Source organism: Leopardus geoffroyi, chromosome B4, assembly GCF_018350155.1.
Source record: "Leopardus geoffroyi isolate Oge1 chromosome B4, O.geoffroyi_Oge1_pat1.0, whole genome shotgun sequence".
Lineage (NCBI taxonomy): Eukaryota > Metazoa > Chordata > Mammalia > Carnivora > Felidae > Leopardus > Leopardus geoffroyi.
The window spans coordinates 62056863-62071197 of record NC_059341.1 but is presented as its reverse complement, the minus strand read 5'-3'; the positions used below and the strand labels follow the sequence as shown (position 1 = coordinate 62071197).

The window sequence follows — 14335 nt, the reverse complement described above, 5'->3', positions numbered from 1 at the left end:
ACTAGCAAAGAAAATCTGAAAATATAATTTTAAAATTCCATTTATGAGAGTATTCTAAAAATGAAATACTTACAAATAAATTTAACAAAGTATACCTGATCCTATATACTGAAAACCACAAAACATTATTGAGAAATTAAATATGATCTAATAAAATGGAGAAAAACACTATGTTCACAGATATTGTAAGATTTAATATTGTTAAAATGGCATTTTTTTTCTAAATTAAGCTATAGATTACGTAATTCTAATCAAAATCACAACAGGCTTTTTTTTAAAATGGAAACTGACAAGCTGAATATAGAATGTATGTAAAAGAAAACGCTTATTATCGGGGCACCTGGGTGGCTCAGTCGGTTGAGCGTCCGACTTCAGCTCAGGTCACGATCTCACAGTCCGTGAGTTCGAGCCCCGCGTAGGGCTCTGGGCTGATGGCTCAGAGCCTGGAGCCTGCTTCGGATTCTGTGTCTCCCTCTCTCTCTCTGCCCCTCCCCCGTTCATGCTCTATCTCTCTCTGTCTCAAAAATAAATAAATGTTAAAGAAAAAATTAAAAAAAAAAAAAAGAAAATGCTTATTATCTAAACTAGCAAAACAATTTTCAAGAATAAAATTAAAGTTCTTATACATAAAATTTTAAGACTTACCATAAAGTCATAGTAATAAAGCTGTATGGTATTGGTGTACAGATAGAAAACTAGATCACAGCAGTGCTTTTCATCCAGGGGTGATTTACTATCCCCACTCTCGCAGGGGACATTTAGTAGTATCTGGTGACATTGCTGTTTTTTGTTTGTTTGTTTGTTTTTAATTTTTAATTTTTTTTTTTTTTTTCTGAGAGAGAGAAAGAGCACAAGCAGGGGAAAGGGGCAGGGAGAGAGAAAATCTTAAGCAGGCTTCACACTAAGCATGGAGTCCAATGTGGAGCTCGATCCCAAGGCCCAAGGATCATGACCTGAGCCAAAATCAAGACTCGGCGGCTCAACCGTTATTTTATTTTATTTTTTTTAACGTTTATTTATTTTTGAGACACAGAGAGACAGAGCATGAACAGGGGAGGGGCAGAGAGAGAGAGGGAGACACAGAATCCGAAGCAGGCTCCAGGCTCTGAGCCATGAGCCCAGAGCCCGATGCGGGGCTCGAACTCACGGACCACGAGATTGTGACCTGAGTTGAAGTCGGACGCTTAACCGACTGAGCCACCCAGGCTCCCCATCAACCAACTGTTATTAAAGCAAGTAAACTAATCAGTAGTAGCAAACACAGATCAGTGGTTGCCTAGGGTTAGGGTTGTTGAGGGTGGATGACTGTAGAAGGGCATGAGATAATGTCTTGGGTTGATGGAAATGTTCTGTATCTTGATTGTGACAGTGGATAAACAGGTGTATACATCTCTCAATAACGAGGGTATTTTCCTGCACCTAGAGCATACACAAAAAGTTGATAGGCTTGGGTGATGCAGCAAAATACAGAATAAACCCATAATCTATTTCTCACAGAATTTACATTCTGGTATGGGATTCAAACGATACTTGTATTTCTTAGGGAAGACACTGGAAGATAATACATTAAAAAATGTATGTTGGGAGGCCCGCTGGTGGCACAGTAAGTTGAGCACCAGACTATTGATCTAGGCTCAGGTCAGATCGTGAGTTCAAGCCCTGCAGTGAGCTCTGCACTGATGGTGCAGAGCCTCCTTGGGATTCTGTCTCTCCTTCTTTCTGTCCCTCCCCTGCTTGTGTGCACTCCTATGCTCGCTCTCTCTCTCTCTCTCAAAATAAATAAACTTAAAAAAAAGTGTGTTGGTGGCTACTGAACATTTTTGACAAGGCACTTCAAGTAATAATATAGATAGTTTATTTTGTGTGCTTGGGTAACATTCCATATATAAATCTGTTAATAGCACTTAAGAGATTTTAAATAGTAAATTGTACATATCCTTCACAGAAATTTGGATTTTACAAGTGCTGACAGAAAGGAACTAAGAAAATTTATGAGTGTTACAATTCAAAAGTATAAATAATATTTAAAATTTACATCTATGCACATATACATCCCTCCACCCCCAGTCACACACACACACACACACACACACACACACACACATGCACACATCAAAATGTTTGCTTACCTAATAAAGGTTAACCTCCACTCATTACTTCCTCCTTCTTGGGTACTCTGGTCTATCCATTTTTTCTTTCTAAATCTTCAGTCTTACTAACTTGGCTCTTGCCCATAAGAGCAAGTTTAAATGAGTTCAACTTCTAGGCCAAAATACAAGGAGGATAAAATTTCCCCTTCATAGCTCCTTCTACCTACAGTGTGCTGTCTTATTTTAATGATCTAATAAGCTTTTCAAAGACTTACCTTCTGTTTCTATTTTTTCATCTTCTTTTTTACTCATATGATTATCTACTTCGATCCTCCACCATTCCACTGAAACTATTCTTGTTAATGACACTTTCTTGTTGTCATATCCAGCAGTCATTTGTAAATCCATACCTTACTTACTTATTTTACATCATTTGAAAATGTTAACCACTCACTCTTTTGTAAAATGCTCTCTTCCTGTGACTTAGGTATACTAGGCATTTGGTTTCTTCCTTTTTCTCTTGCCAGTTTACAGTTTCCTTCATGAGCTCTCTTAGCCTATCCATTATTTATTGAGGTCCTTCAGGACCCTAGATGGAATTTATTTTCTCATTCTATATATCTTCTGGTCTCATCCACAGACATACTTTCAATGACCTTCTATATACTTCTGACTTCCAAATTAATTCAAAACCAGATTTCTCATAGTTCTAGACTCTGTATTCAACTCTGTTATGCACTCTGATCTTGTATATTCCACAGGCACTATAAACTCAACATGTCTAAAACACAAAATTTTCAACCCTAACCATGCTCCAGGTCTTAAGTTTCCTATTTCACTGCACTGCCAAAACCAAAAATCTGGTCATCATCCACAAAAATATATTTATGTATATAAATACATATTTATGTATATAAAATGTGTGTGTTGGTGTGTGTGTAAATATATCCTTTATCAATCAACATTTACTTCCTCTTTTTTATTCCCACATATTCTCTGGTTTCTGTTTCCTTAATATGACTCAAAACCATCAAAATCTCTCTTTCCCACGCACCCACCTTACTTTGGGCCACCACCATTCTTACTTGGATAACTGTAATGGCTGTTTAAGAAGCTGTTATGTGCTTCTCATACTGTCTTTCATCAATTTATTTTTATAAACTTTAGCCAGAGTAATTATGACTAAAATGTAAATCCAAACAAATGTCATGTCTCTAGTAATGTCTTAAGGACCCAATTTCCTGTCAGACAAGGTCCTTTATTATCCTTTCTATTGCATAAAATAATCTTTCATTTGGCAGTCTTAAATAGCCTCACCCACCCTTGCCAAGCATTTATATTATAATCTCTCATTTAAAGGATTGTGAATACGTTATTCCATCTACCTCTCTCATGCTAAATTCTCAGTTCTGACCTCACTTAGACCCATGAACCCTGAGAGAACTCATCATTAGTCCAATAAGTCTTCCCTTACCCTATATGAAGGAACTACATACCCTTTAATATAACCTAATTATTTATTCTATCATAACTTACCATAGTTTTACAATAATGTCATGTTTCCACCTGCTTAATAAAAGGGCTGTGTCTTGCTCATATTATATTCATATAATCCAGCAGAATGCCAGTCATAAAAAAAGGCCCTCATTAAATAAGGAAGAGAGAGAAGGACAAAAAATTGGTCTAGCATTCAAATACTAGATGAGGCCCCAAGACAAATGTATAAAAATTTAAAGACCACTTTTTTAAATCAAACACAAGATAAAACATGAACTACAAATAAGTAGCCTTTCTACTACAGACTGGAAATTAGAAAACGTGAGTCATAACCTTGGTTCTGGGAGGAGCCACACAAATGATCTTGACCAAGAATAGCAAAGTTGATAATAATTCAGCCAATACCAGCTGAACACCTAGAATGTGCCAAGTTCTATTCTAAGCACTATGCAGGTCTGATGTCATATAATACTCATAGCAATACTATGAGGTAGGAATTACTTGTATATACATTTTACAGGTAAGAAAAATGAGGCACAGAGAGGCTAAGGGCATTCCATAGTACACAGTTAAGTGATAAAGTCAAGCAGTCAAATTTCTGAGCATCTGCTTGCAACTACTCTGAATATACTTGCTTTTCCCTTAAATTCTCAATTTGAAAAAAAAAAAACAATAAAAAAAGGGAAAGGTATACATGTGTACACACACACACACACACACACACACACAGGCTAAATTAAATTATTCCTAAGGAACCATCCAGCTATTATTTTTGTTAAATTAAATTTATTAATTTCAAATTTCAAATGGCATCTAATGAAATATGATTAAAAAAACAAGTGTGGGATCACCATTTATATACTTTATGTGATTTGGCCTATAATCATATCCCCTTTTAGTGTTTGGTTTTTAAATGGCATTTCATCACACTGAATATCATACTCTAAATATCCTGAGGTAGTCTTAGACTGTTCTTCACCAAATGTTTCCAAATCGTCGATGAACATGGGATATCCTTCCGCTTACTTAGGTTATTTTTAATTTCTTTGAGCCTGTTTTGTAGTTTTCAGCAGACAAGTCTTTCACCTCCTTTACTCAGAGGTATTTTATTCTTTAATGTGCTATTGTAAACTGAATTGCTTTCTTAATTTCTTTTTTGAATATTCATCAAGAATGTATAGAAATACAACTGATTTTTGTGTGTTAATCTTTTAACTTGCAACTTTGCTGAATTCATTTATTAGCTCTGTTATTGGCTATTTTTGATAAGGCATTGTAAGAAAAAGACAAAGTCAGCAATGAATTCACAAGAAGAAGACAATTCATAAGAATCGAATTACAGGTAACAAAAAAAGTTCAGAAATTTGAGGACTTGCAGGAATAACTATCTTCCCAACGTCAACTTATAAAAGAAACAACTGAGAAAGTCTCTGAGCAACAAAAGGCCAACTACATTCAATCTTACAGCAAGTACTGAATCAAGTATATGTTAGCTACACCCACTATTAAGGATGTAATGGATTAAAATGTCTCCAAGCACAGACTTAATAAGCCTATTACTGTTACTGTCCTCTATATACTTTCATTTGGAACAAATGGTCTGGAGAAAGATACCCCTGGAATTTCTTAAACCCATGCTTGATAAACAAAGTTATCTTTAATCAGAAAAAGAGAGAGACATAGAAAAATGGGCAACCATAGGGGTAAAATCATATAAACAAATTAAATGTAGGAAGTAGTTCTCTAAAATAACTGTGGGTTTACCTTTCACAAATGGAACTGATTGTAATCACAGATAAGGAGCCAAAAGAACCATTATTCTGAACTGCCACAATCTGCCATCTAAAGTAACCCATGTCTCCCAATTTTCTACAGTCAAAAAGCAGGCTAAGAAATAGCATACTCACCAATACTCATATTAGATATTGCCAACAAAGATATTGAAGAATTTAAAACCTACAAGATCATGAAGAACAATGGACTAGAAACTCTGTCCCTAAAGCCTAAACAGAATCATGGTCAATCAAAGAGCAATCCTAGCCCCATAACACACGTTATTTAATCTGTCCATTGAGATTTTAGAAGTGCTACATACTAATGACAGCTGTTCATCTGATTCTTCATCCTTCCTACTGAGAGTGTTTACAGTAAATACCTTTATCTTGCTACTATATACTAAATATGTTGAAGGTAAACAACATGTATTTTAGTTTCTAGTTCTTTAGATCAAAAGGGACTATATATCTGGACCTGATAATGTAGACACTATGGTACATCATTCCCTACCTAGCATCCAAAGATCCTGGACTTTTGAGCTTGAGGCCATAGCTTGGAAAGAACTTTCAGATTTTCTCCCAAGGAGACAGGGTAAGCAAATTTGCCAGTAAGATGGAAACTGGGAATATCTGGCAACCATAAGAGCCAACTGTGGCATAATTAATGCTGTTTACCAAATATTTCCTGTTCCCTCCCTTTCATATTCATAGTAGGATCTCACTACCTGACCTCATTATGATGAAGTAAAGCACTACTGATATAAATTGAGAGTGGAAGCGTCATTTCCAGTCCAGAATATTTAATTACTGGTAGGATATTTGGGCTTCTATTCATTCTGCAATGTTAAAAGGTATTGTTCCACATAGGAACTACACTAGGGTGAAGACAAGATGGGACTAGGGCCCAAGACATTGTATCTGTATCTGTAGCATGAGTAAGATATAAGTCTTTGCTGTCTGAAGCCAGAGAGACAGGGCATAACCTGCCCTGCCCTGGCTAATACATGCTTTATGCTATTTCACAGTTCTGTGACCTTAACTCTTCAACATGATTTTTCTGTCCATTCACAAAGTCATACACTTCATAGTTCTGGTGACCTAGTATTTCGACACCTAAAAGAGTATAGTTGTTATATTAAATTTATAAAATTCCCTATGTATTTCTTCTTCCAAGCCATTTATTAAAATGACACTGAAAAATATTTAATAGAATTGACCCTAATCTTGGTAATAGGGTAGCATATTTATGTCTCCATTTAAATTCTACACCTAACTTTGTTTTCCAAATTCTCAGTATGCTTTCTCATGATATAAAAGAGTTCCTTTAAACAAAGCTGGTTTTATTTTCACCTACCAAGTTTTACGTCATTTACAAGTGTTTCTGGGAATTTCTTGAATATATTATTTACACTATAACACCTCCATAAATGCTCAACTGATTGTTCAATGTAATCATGTCTTTATGTCTTCTAAGACATTAAATCAAGAAAAGAAACAAATTTAATGGAAAAATTAAAATAGAAACCAATGTCTATATGCAATGAAAGGTAACTTAAACATAAATAAGTACTTTCAAAAATGCAAATATTATTTATAAATCTCATAGCACTAAAAATCGTTTCACATGCCATAATACGTTCACAGTCATCTCTTTGCCTCTGTTATTTGATGAATAATACTATAACTCAGAAATTAACATAAGAATCATTAATTTGGTGGAAAGCCACATATTTTAGGCCTTTAGCTCTATTTTTAGTCTTTCATAAAATTCCCAAACTTTAACATTGAGTTTACATAAGCATAGTTTTTTCCTCCAAAATACACCAAGGAAAGTAAATGGCACGAAACTGAATAAACAGTTATAGAGCTCTCAGGGGAGGAGAGTCAGAAAAGTATAAATATATAATGGATGTGCAATTTTATTACCTGAGTATTTAACAACTCTTCACACTTGTGTGCTTGTTTCTCAATTGCAGAAATGTACTGTTTTTCAATAGCTTCTACTTGTTGCTTAACTGAAGACTGCAGTAGTGCCTAAAAACAAGCAAAAAAGTCATTTGGATCTCAGACAAAACTTGGAGTCTGCTGTTGGCATGGGAATTTTTTTTGACAGTTGTACATATCTGAAATACAACACTCTTCTGCATTGCAAAATACACATTTGTGAATATTGAACACATTCATATATAACCTACTTTAAGCTTTCAGTTTTAAGTTTTCCTATTGCCAACACTACAGTTTTTTGGCTCCGATGTTACTTCCACACACCTTCTCCTTAAAAAAGGCCAAGTCATAGAAGATGATAAAGAGGGTGAGCAGTTCTGTTAAATATAAATTCAGTTCGGTGAGGACCACACAGGATGAGGAGTGTATGAAAGCTGCTGAAAAAAAAAAAAAAAAAAGAAAAGAAAAAGAAAAAGAAAAAAAAAAAACAGACATATTTCACTGGCTGACAAAACTCCACATCCTCTCGGCACACTGTAATATCCCATGGGCCAAGCATGATCTTCAAGACCACAAGTCAAGTGAAAGCAGATGGAAACTCTGAGCAATTTCATACATAAAAGAACTGCCCCCCAGGAAGTTCACGCCCCTAATATAAAAAGGTAGAAGTCAAAGTGTGGAAGTCAGAATCTCAAGGCAGTATTCATAAGGAGTAATAAAACTTGGGAGACTGGACAAACTTAAGTGGGTAGTGTAAATGCTGGAACCTCAGTCAGCTAAATATAAAGACGTTAACACTATCTTAAGGGAAGCCAAATCAGCATTTGAAGATGTTCCACCCACTCACTTCCTTATTGGAAATGCTTAATACATTATTATCTTTTTTCTTTCCTTTTTATGAAAGCATTATATGTTATACTTAACATGTTCCCAATATTATATTACATGCTATTTATAAATTCTAAATCATTCTAAAATATGTATTCAACCATATACATAAGAATTCTTTAGCAAATATTCTATTTTTGAAGGTCTCTCTGGATAATAAACTACTCATAATCGAAATAGTAAGTTGAAACAGACACATGTCTTATAGAAAACAGACCTTTGGCACATTCACCAAGAAAAGAAAAATAAGCCAAATCTCTTCAATAATCTCTGTTTTGAAAATAGATTTACTTGGTTGGAAACAACATGCATTAAGGAGCTAAATAAATAAATATGCATGTATTTTTAAAAACTTACACAAAAATATTTTTTAAACCTCAGGATAAGTCTCAAATTTTCAGATAATTAACTTTCTTTTGCAAATGTTAAACTGTCTGATGATGCTACCACTCCTATAATTCCACAGTTGTCACTCTGAAGCTGCATAATTACTAGCAAATTAGTAAAGGAAAATAAAGCTCTGACTGAGGTTTAACCAAAATTTAAAGAAGTGCTTTACCGAACTGCTTTAGCCCTTCATTTATTCATTATACATCCTCTAAAGATTTCATAATGATTAATTTATATAAGGCCACAAAATTTAACCACTTAAACTGTGATTCGATAATGTAAAATTATAATTTACCTTTGGTAAAATATAATATAGCGTTGGACTTCAGGAAATTTAAAGAACAGTATAGTCATAAACAATTCTCTTGAGTATATTCATGACATCTTTCATAGATAGAAAAATGCCATTCTTTTCTGGGAATTTGGATATGACAGACTGTTTTGCTTAATAGAAAAAACTGTTTTCACTTTCTTATTTGCCATCATTTCAAATAATCTCACAGTTTAACCACTTTTAGCAGATTTCATAGATTATATAGATCTTTAGTAGATTCCTCCTTTGGAGGAACAGGTAAGTTAGTGAAACAAAACATTTTCTCACCATTATTAAGAAACACAATTAAACAGTATTTTTTTTCTAGTAATTTATTTGTACACCATATGCTCATTTTCATCCAAACTTCACGGAGGCAAGTACTTACCATAGGACAATGAGTCAAATGAGAGCCAAAGCTATGGTTATGGAACATGGCGAAAAGCTATGCAGAAGTAACCAGCCTTTTATATAGTTCAAACCTCTCATCTTAGCCCCATTCAGTTACTTAAATCCACCCATCTGCAGAAGGGACATGAAGGAAGATACTAGGAATACAAGGATTTAAAAAAAAAGTCTCTCCTCACTGAGTGCAGTCTATTGTTGAAGAGAAACATTCTCTAGATAACCACACACCACAGGAATATGCAAGGTATGTATTAAAGAAAAGATGCCCGAAGCCTGCCTGTAAGGTTCACTGGTATATGCAAAGAATATTAAATAGATAAGAATAGTTGGAGTTAAGAGTGGAGGCAGGAAGGTAGCAAACTAAGCAGGTGCCAGATATAAGAAAACCTTGTATGTAATAACAAGAGAGTTTTAAAATTTGGTCTAATACTACTCAACACTGTATTATTGGTGCCACAGTCCAAACAAAACAGGTAATTTCCAAAAACTTGACTTACAACTACAATATTAATCATTATGGACACGCTGAAAACACAAACTGACACTAGCCACCTGCTTTTACAGTGTGATCCATCATTATATAACTGGATAGTTATGTTCCAATGTAATATATGATAGTAATTGCCTTTATTATTTTGTGTAAGTATAAAAATGAACATTAATCTTAACATTTCCCTGCAATGTCTTTTTTTTCCTCCGTAGTTTTGTCTATAAATATCAAAGATACAAGGAACAACACTATAAAGAGGTGTCTGAAAGAATTATTTCCTTTATAAGCTATTTTAAACTACTCTCAACAAAGATACAGCATGAAGACTCATGGTATGTAGAGGAGAAAAACAAAGATTTATCCACATATTCTGTAATGAAAAAAATGTTATTAAAGGCAGGGCAAGTTTTATTAGTTTTCAACATATTTAGGTTTTAGCCTCAGTTCTATCAGGGATGGCCTGTGTCATCCTAGGGGATTTAATTCATTGAGTTTAAGGAAAACCAATAACCATACCTCTTTGAAAAGAATTTCAAATATGTGAACAAGAGTGTAGGTTCCTTTAGTGCAGGAATTATAATTTGCTATTAATCATACACAGCGCACACATGTAATAGGTATCTGGTGAATGATGATCCTTGTGCTAAGATGAATATTTTTTATACAAATCATATTACGGACAATACCAATATTCACTGGAAAGTTCACTAAGCTTCAAACTGTAACTACCAAGTTCATTTACCAAATTCGTTGCTAAGCACATTCAATCCCTACCAAGTATTTCAACTTTTAAGTTATTATTTTTGACTAGAAATGTCCATCCTTTCTACTCCATAGGACAAATTCTGAATAAATAAAATGAAGTGTGTGAAGGACCACAAAGTTCTTGGAAGGAAAAGTATGTTATAAATTCTACAATTATTAGACTCATAGAAAATAAATATATTAAGTCAAAAACCACTCTACTCCAACCAATACCATAAGCAGTAGATACATATTTTTAATGGAATTGAATATATGCTGGAATTTAAAGGAGAAGTATAGCCAAAATATACTACTACAACCCAAACTACAGTCTACTGTCTCAACAAATCCAGTTTTTCTTCTCCCTTGAAATAGTCCAATTCTTACAGATCTGATCCGGCCTGATCAAATTAAATGACTTGTCCAGATTTGCAAAGCAGATGTGTCTAAAGAACCAGATGGTCTCCAAAACATTAATATCATGTTGGTATTTAGGATATAACCTCAAAAGAACATGCTGTAGCTAATTTTAGGCAACAGTAATTACATGATTTTAAAAGCCACCCCCAAATTTTCTGTATCAATCCTCTAAGTCATACTTTGCAAATGAAGAAAGGTATAAAGTTACAGAGCTAGCTGGAGGTAAAGGATAGAATAAATAGACTGACTAAAATTTAAGCCCTAGAAGAACATCTTTTGTTCAATTCACTCACGTACCTACCCAATATATCTGCAGTAGTACCTCACCCACAGAAGACATTAGACAAATGTGTGTTGGATGAACTGAAGAAATAAATCATGATTTTGGCATGTCCAAGCCTGATTGTTTGCCTCTTTATAGACGAACTATTAGAACTTTGATGTTAATGATGTCTGTAATTATATTCTTAGTTCAGCTTTTTGACTACAGTAGTACGAAATAATTGTTGCAAAGGGTCATTTGAAGTCAAGCACAATTTCACCTTTCTTGAAAAAACATAAGTTTGCTTTTCAAAAATATATTTCAGATATTTTCCAGTTTTTAACTAAAAATATACAATAAGCAAAACTAAAAGATATCTGCAAATGAGTACATTAAAACTCTTAAGGGATACTTTCATGTTTTTTTTCTTTTTAAACAAAATATTACTTTAAATTTTGCAAGGCTATTAAACTATTAGCATATCTTATAATATTATCTAAGCTTTTCAAACATATTGCAAGCAAGTTTGTTATTGAAAAGGAGAGCCTCCTTGACTGAGATACATTTGGAAAAATGATGAATCTCAGTCATTTTACCAACCAATTCATCCATCTTTTTTCCATGGGCTCTACCTCATTATTTCACAGATACAGAAACAGGCACTGAGGTTAAGAAACATGTCCAAAATCATATAAAATGACTCCACGGAACAAGGAATTGAATTCAGATCCACCCACTTTGTTCCTGGTTTGTCTTAGCTGTTCTAACCAGATGAAACAGATTTCTCTTCACGAACTAAGCACTGACTCTATTTTTACAGCCCCTTCATCATTTATTTAATCTTCATTTATTCAACTAATATTTATTGAACGTATACTTTATTCTAGGTGCTGCTCTAGGTACTGGGGATACAGAGTGAACAAAACAGACATGAGCTTGACTCTCCTGAACTTACATTATTGGCAACGGGATAGAGAGAGTGGGGAAGACAAGGAAGATTGGACGTTAGACAGTAAACCATTTCTGATGTTACAGGCTATGAAGAAAAAGACAGGATTTAAAAAAATACTGGAGGGGCGCCTGGGTGGCTCAGTCGGTTAAGCGGCCGACTTCGGCTCAGGTCATGATCTCGCGGTCCGTGAGTTCGAGCCCCGCGTCGGGCTCTGTGCTGACAGCTCAGAGCCTGGAGCCTGTTTCAGATTCTGTGTCTCCCTCTCTCTGACCCTCCCCCGTTCATGCTCTGTCTCTCTCTGTCTCAAAAATAAACGTTAAAAAAATTTTTTTAAAAAAATACTGGAAAAGACAATTTTTAAAAAGGATAGTCAAGAAAGATCTCTGTGGAGAGGCACAAATAGAGTTGAGATATCACAAGTGAACAGAAGTTCAGCCATATAAAATGTCTGGGGGAAGAACATTTCCATCAAAGGAAAAAATGCAAAGTCCAAGGGTAGAAATAAGGGTGATGAGTTCAAGAACTAGAAAAAAGGCCAATGTGGATCATATGAACCAGAGAATTCCATCAGATGCTATAGCTACACCAGACTTCTTTTTATCCTTAACCAGGTCAAATTTCTTACCAGAAGGACTGTGGTCTTGTTGACCCTGTGCTTGAAAAGTGAATCAGAGATCAGAAAAGTAGGTAGAAGACCAGAACTATGGAGAACCATCAAAAGGCATTTTAATTCTATTCTAATTACAATGAGAAGAGAAACCCTTAAAGGATTTAAACAAGGAAGCATCTATAAACCATTTTTTAAAATATCTTTGAACAAAGCAAAGCAAAGTAGCAAAAGCACTCAAATGCTATTAAAACTTTCTCCACCAATGTACAATTTGTGAAAGAATAAAAATCCATAGTACTGATCTTTGTGGGCAACTCAGATACAATATTAGGAACTTATAATTAATGTACCATGCCTAAAACATTTTTTATTTAGTATAAATAAGAGTCATGCAATTTTCCTCTCTGGTAATGAGGAGTTAATCCTAATAATAACAAGCTGAGTGTTTTTCATACTCTCACAAAAAAGTGCCATAGATACTTTACAAGTATATCTGGCAAGTAATACGTGAACTTCATCTGGACACTCTATTAGCATGCAGTTCATTTACAATACTTAACTTTCTCCATTTTATAAATAGATTGGCAACAAAGACTATAAAAATTAAGACAAGAGTGTCCAAATGATGGCAGCTGACTAAATTTGGCTCCAAATGTTGAGCCTGGTTTCCAACTTGTCTTAGTGTTCAATGACTCTTGACTAATCAAAAATATCTCTTGCCAATTTGGGGGCCTAAGACATCAATCTATAGCTTTCATGACCTGTAGTGTGGAGGTTTGATGTATCACAAATCAAACTGATATTATATATATATGTATATATATATATATATATATATATATACATACATATATATATGTGTGTATATATATATATATATATATATATATATACACATATATATATATACACACACATATATACATAAAAGGCCTCTGGTGAGTGAGCTACTAATTTTTGTTGGGATAATGTGATTATTTAATCACAAATAATGTGATTAAAACTTATTATTGAGAGGTGATTTAAAAGTGCAACGGAAGAAGGATTAGGAAGTATAACTCTCTATAGAAAAGACTTCGGTATGGACTTAAGGCTTTCATTTACTCAAAACTGGCTGCAAATTCAGGCTTAGGTTCATGATCTCCTGCTACCCTGGCTGGCAGAAGTTAGGTCCTGTAAATTCAACATTCTCTTGGGGAGAATGAAGGTGCATCTTTTCTTGAAAGTATGTCTGAGGAGTGATAGTGATGAATTTGGTCATAGTTCTTTTTAAAAAACAGGACAAACACTACTACCTAAAATTATGGGAAAAAATGGATTAAAAAACCAAAGATTTCTCTTTCCCTTTTCCTTCATTTAAATTTTTTTTTTCAACGTTTATTTTATTTTTGGGACAGAGAGAGACAGAGCATGAACGGGGGAGGGGCAGAGAGAGAGGGAGACACAGAATCGGAAACAGGCTCCAGGCTCTGAGCCATCAGCCCAGAGCCTGACGCGGGGCTCGAACTCACGGACCAGGAGATCGTGACCTGGCTGAAGTCGGACGCCCAAC

General features: G+C 34.6%; 1 protein-coding gene across 26 annotated transcripts in view; it reads right to left on the bottom strand.

Annotated features, from left to right (window-relative positions):
* Nucleotides 1-14335, bottom strand: part of CCDC91 (coiled-coil domain containing 91) — a 387168-nt gene that overhangs the window by 169274 nt on the left and 203559 nt on the right. For 24 of the 26 annotated variants that reach the window (XR_006709146.1, XR_006709147.1, XR_006709148.1 and 21 more), the window contains one exon: nt 7289-7396. The exons of the other annotated variants lie outside the window; for them this stretch is intronic. Coding sequence is in view for 21 of the 24 variants with exons in the window: in XM_045465034.1 (XP_045320990.1) it covers nt 7289-7396 (108 nt within the window). In the remaining 3 variants the exon portion in view is untranslated. The remainder of the gene's footprint in view (nt 1-7288; nt 7397-14335) is intronic. 26 annotated transcript variants of the gene reach the window in all.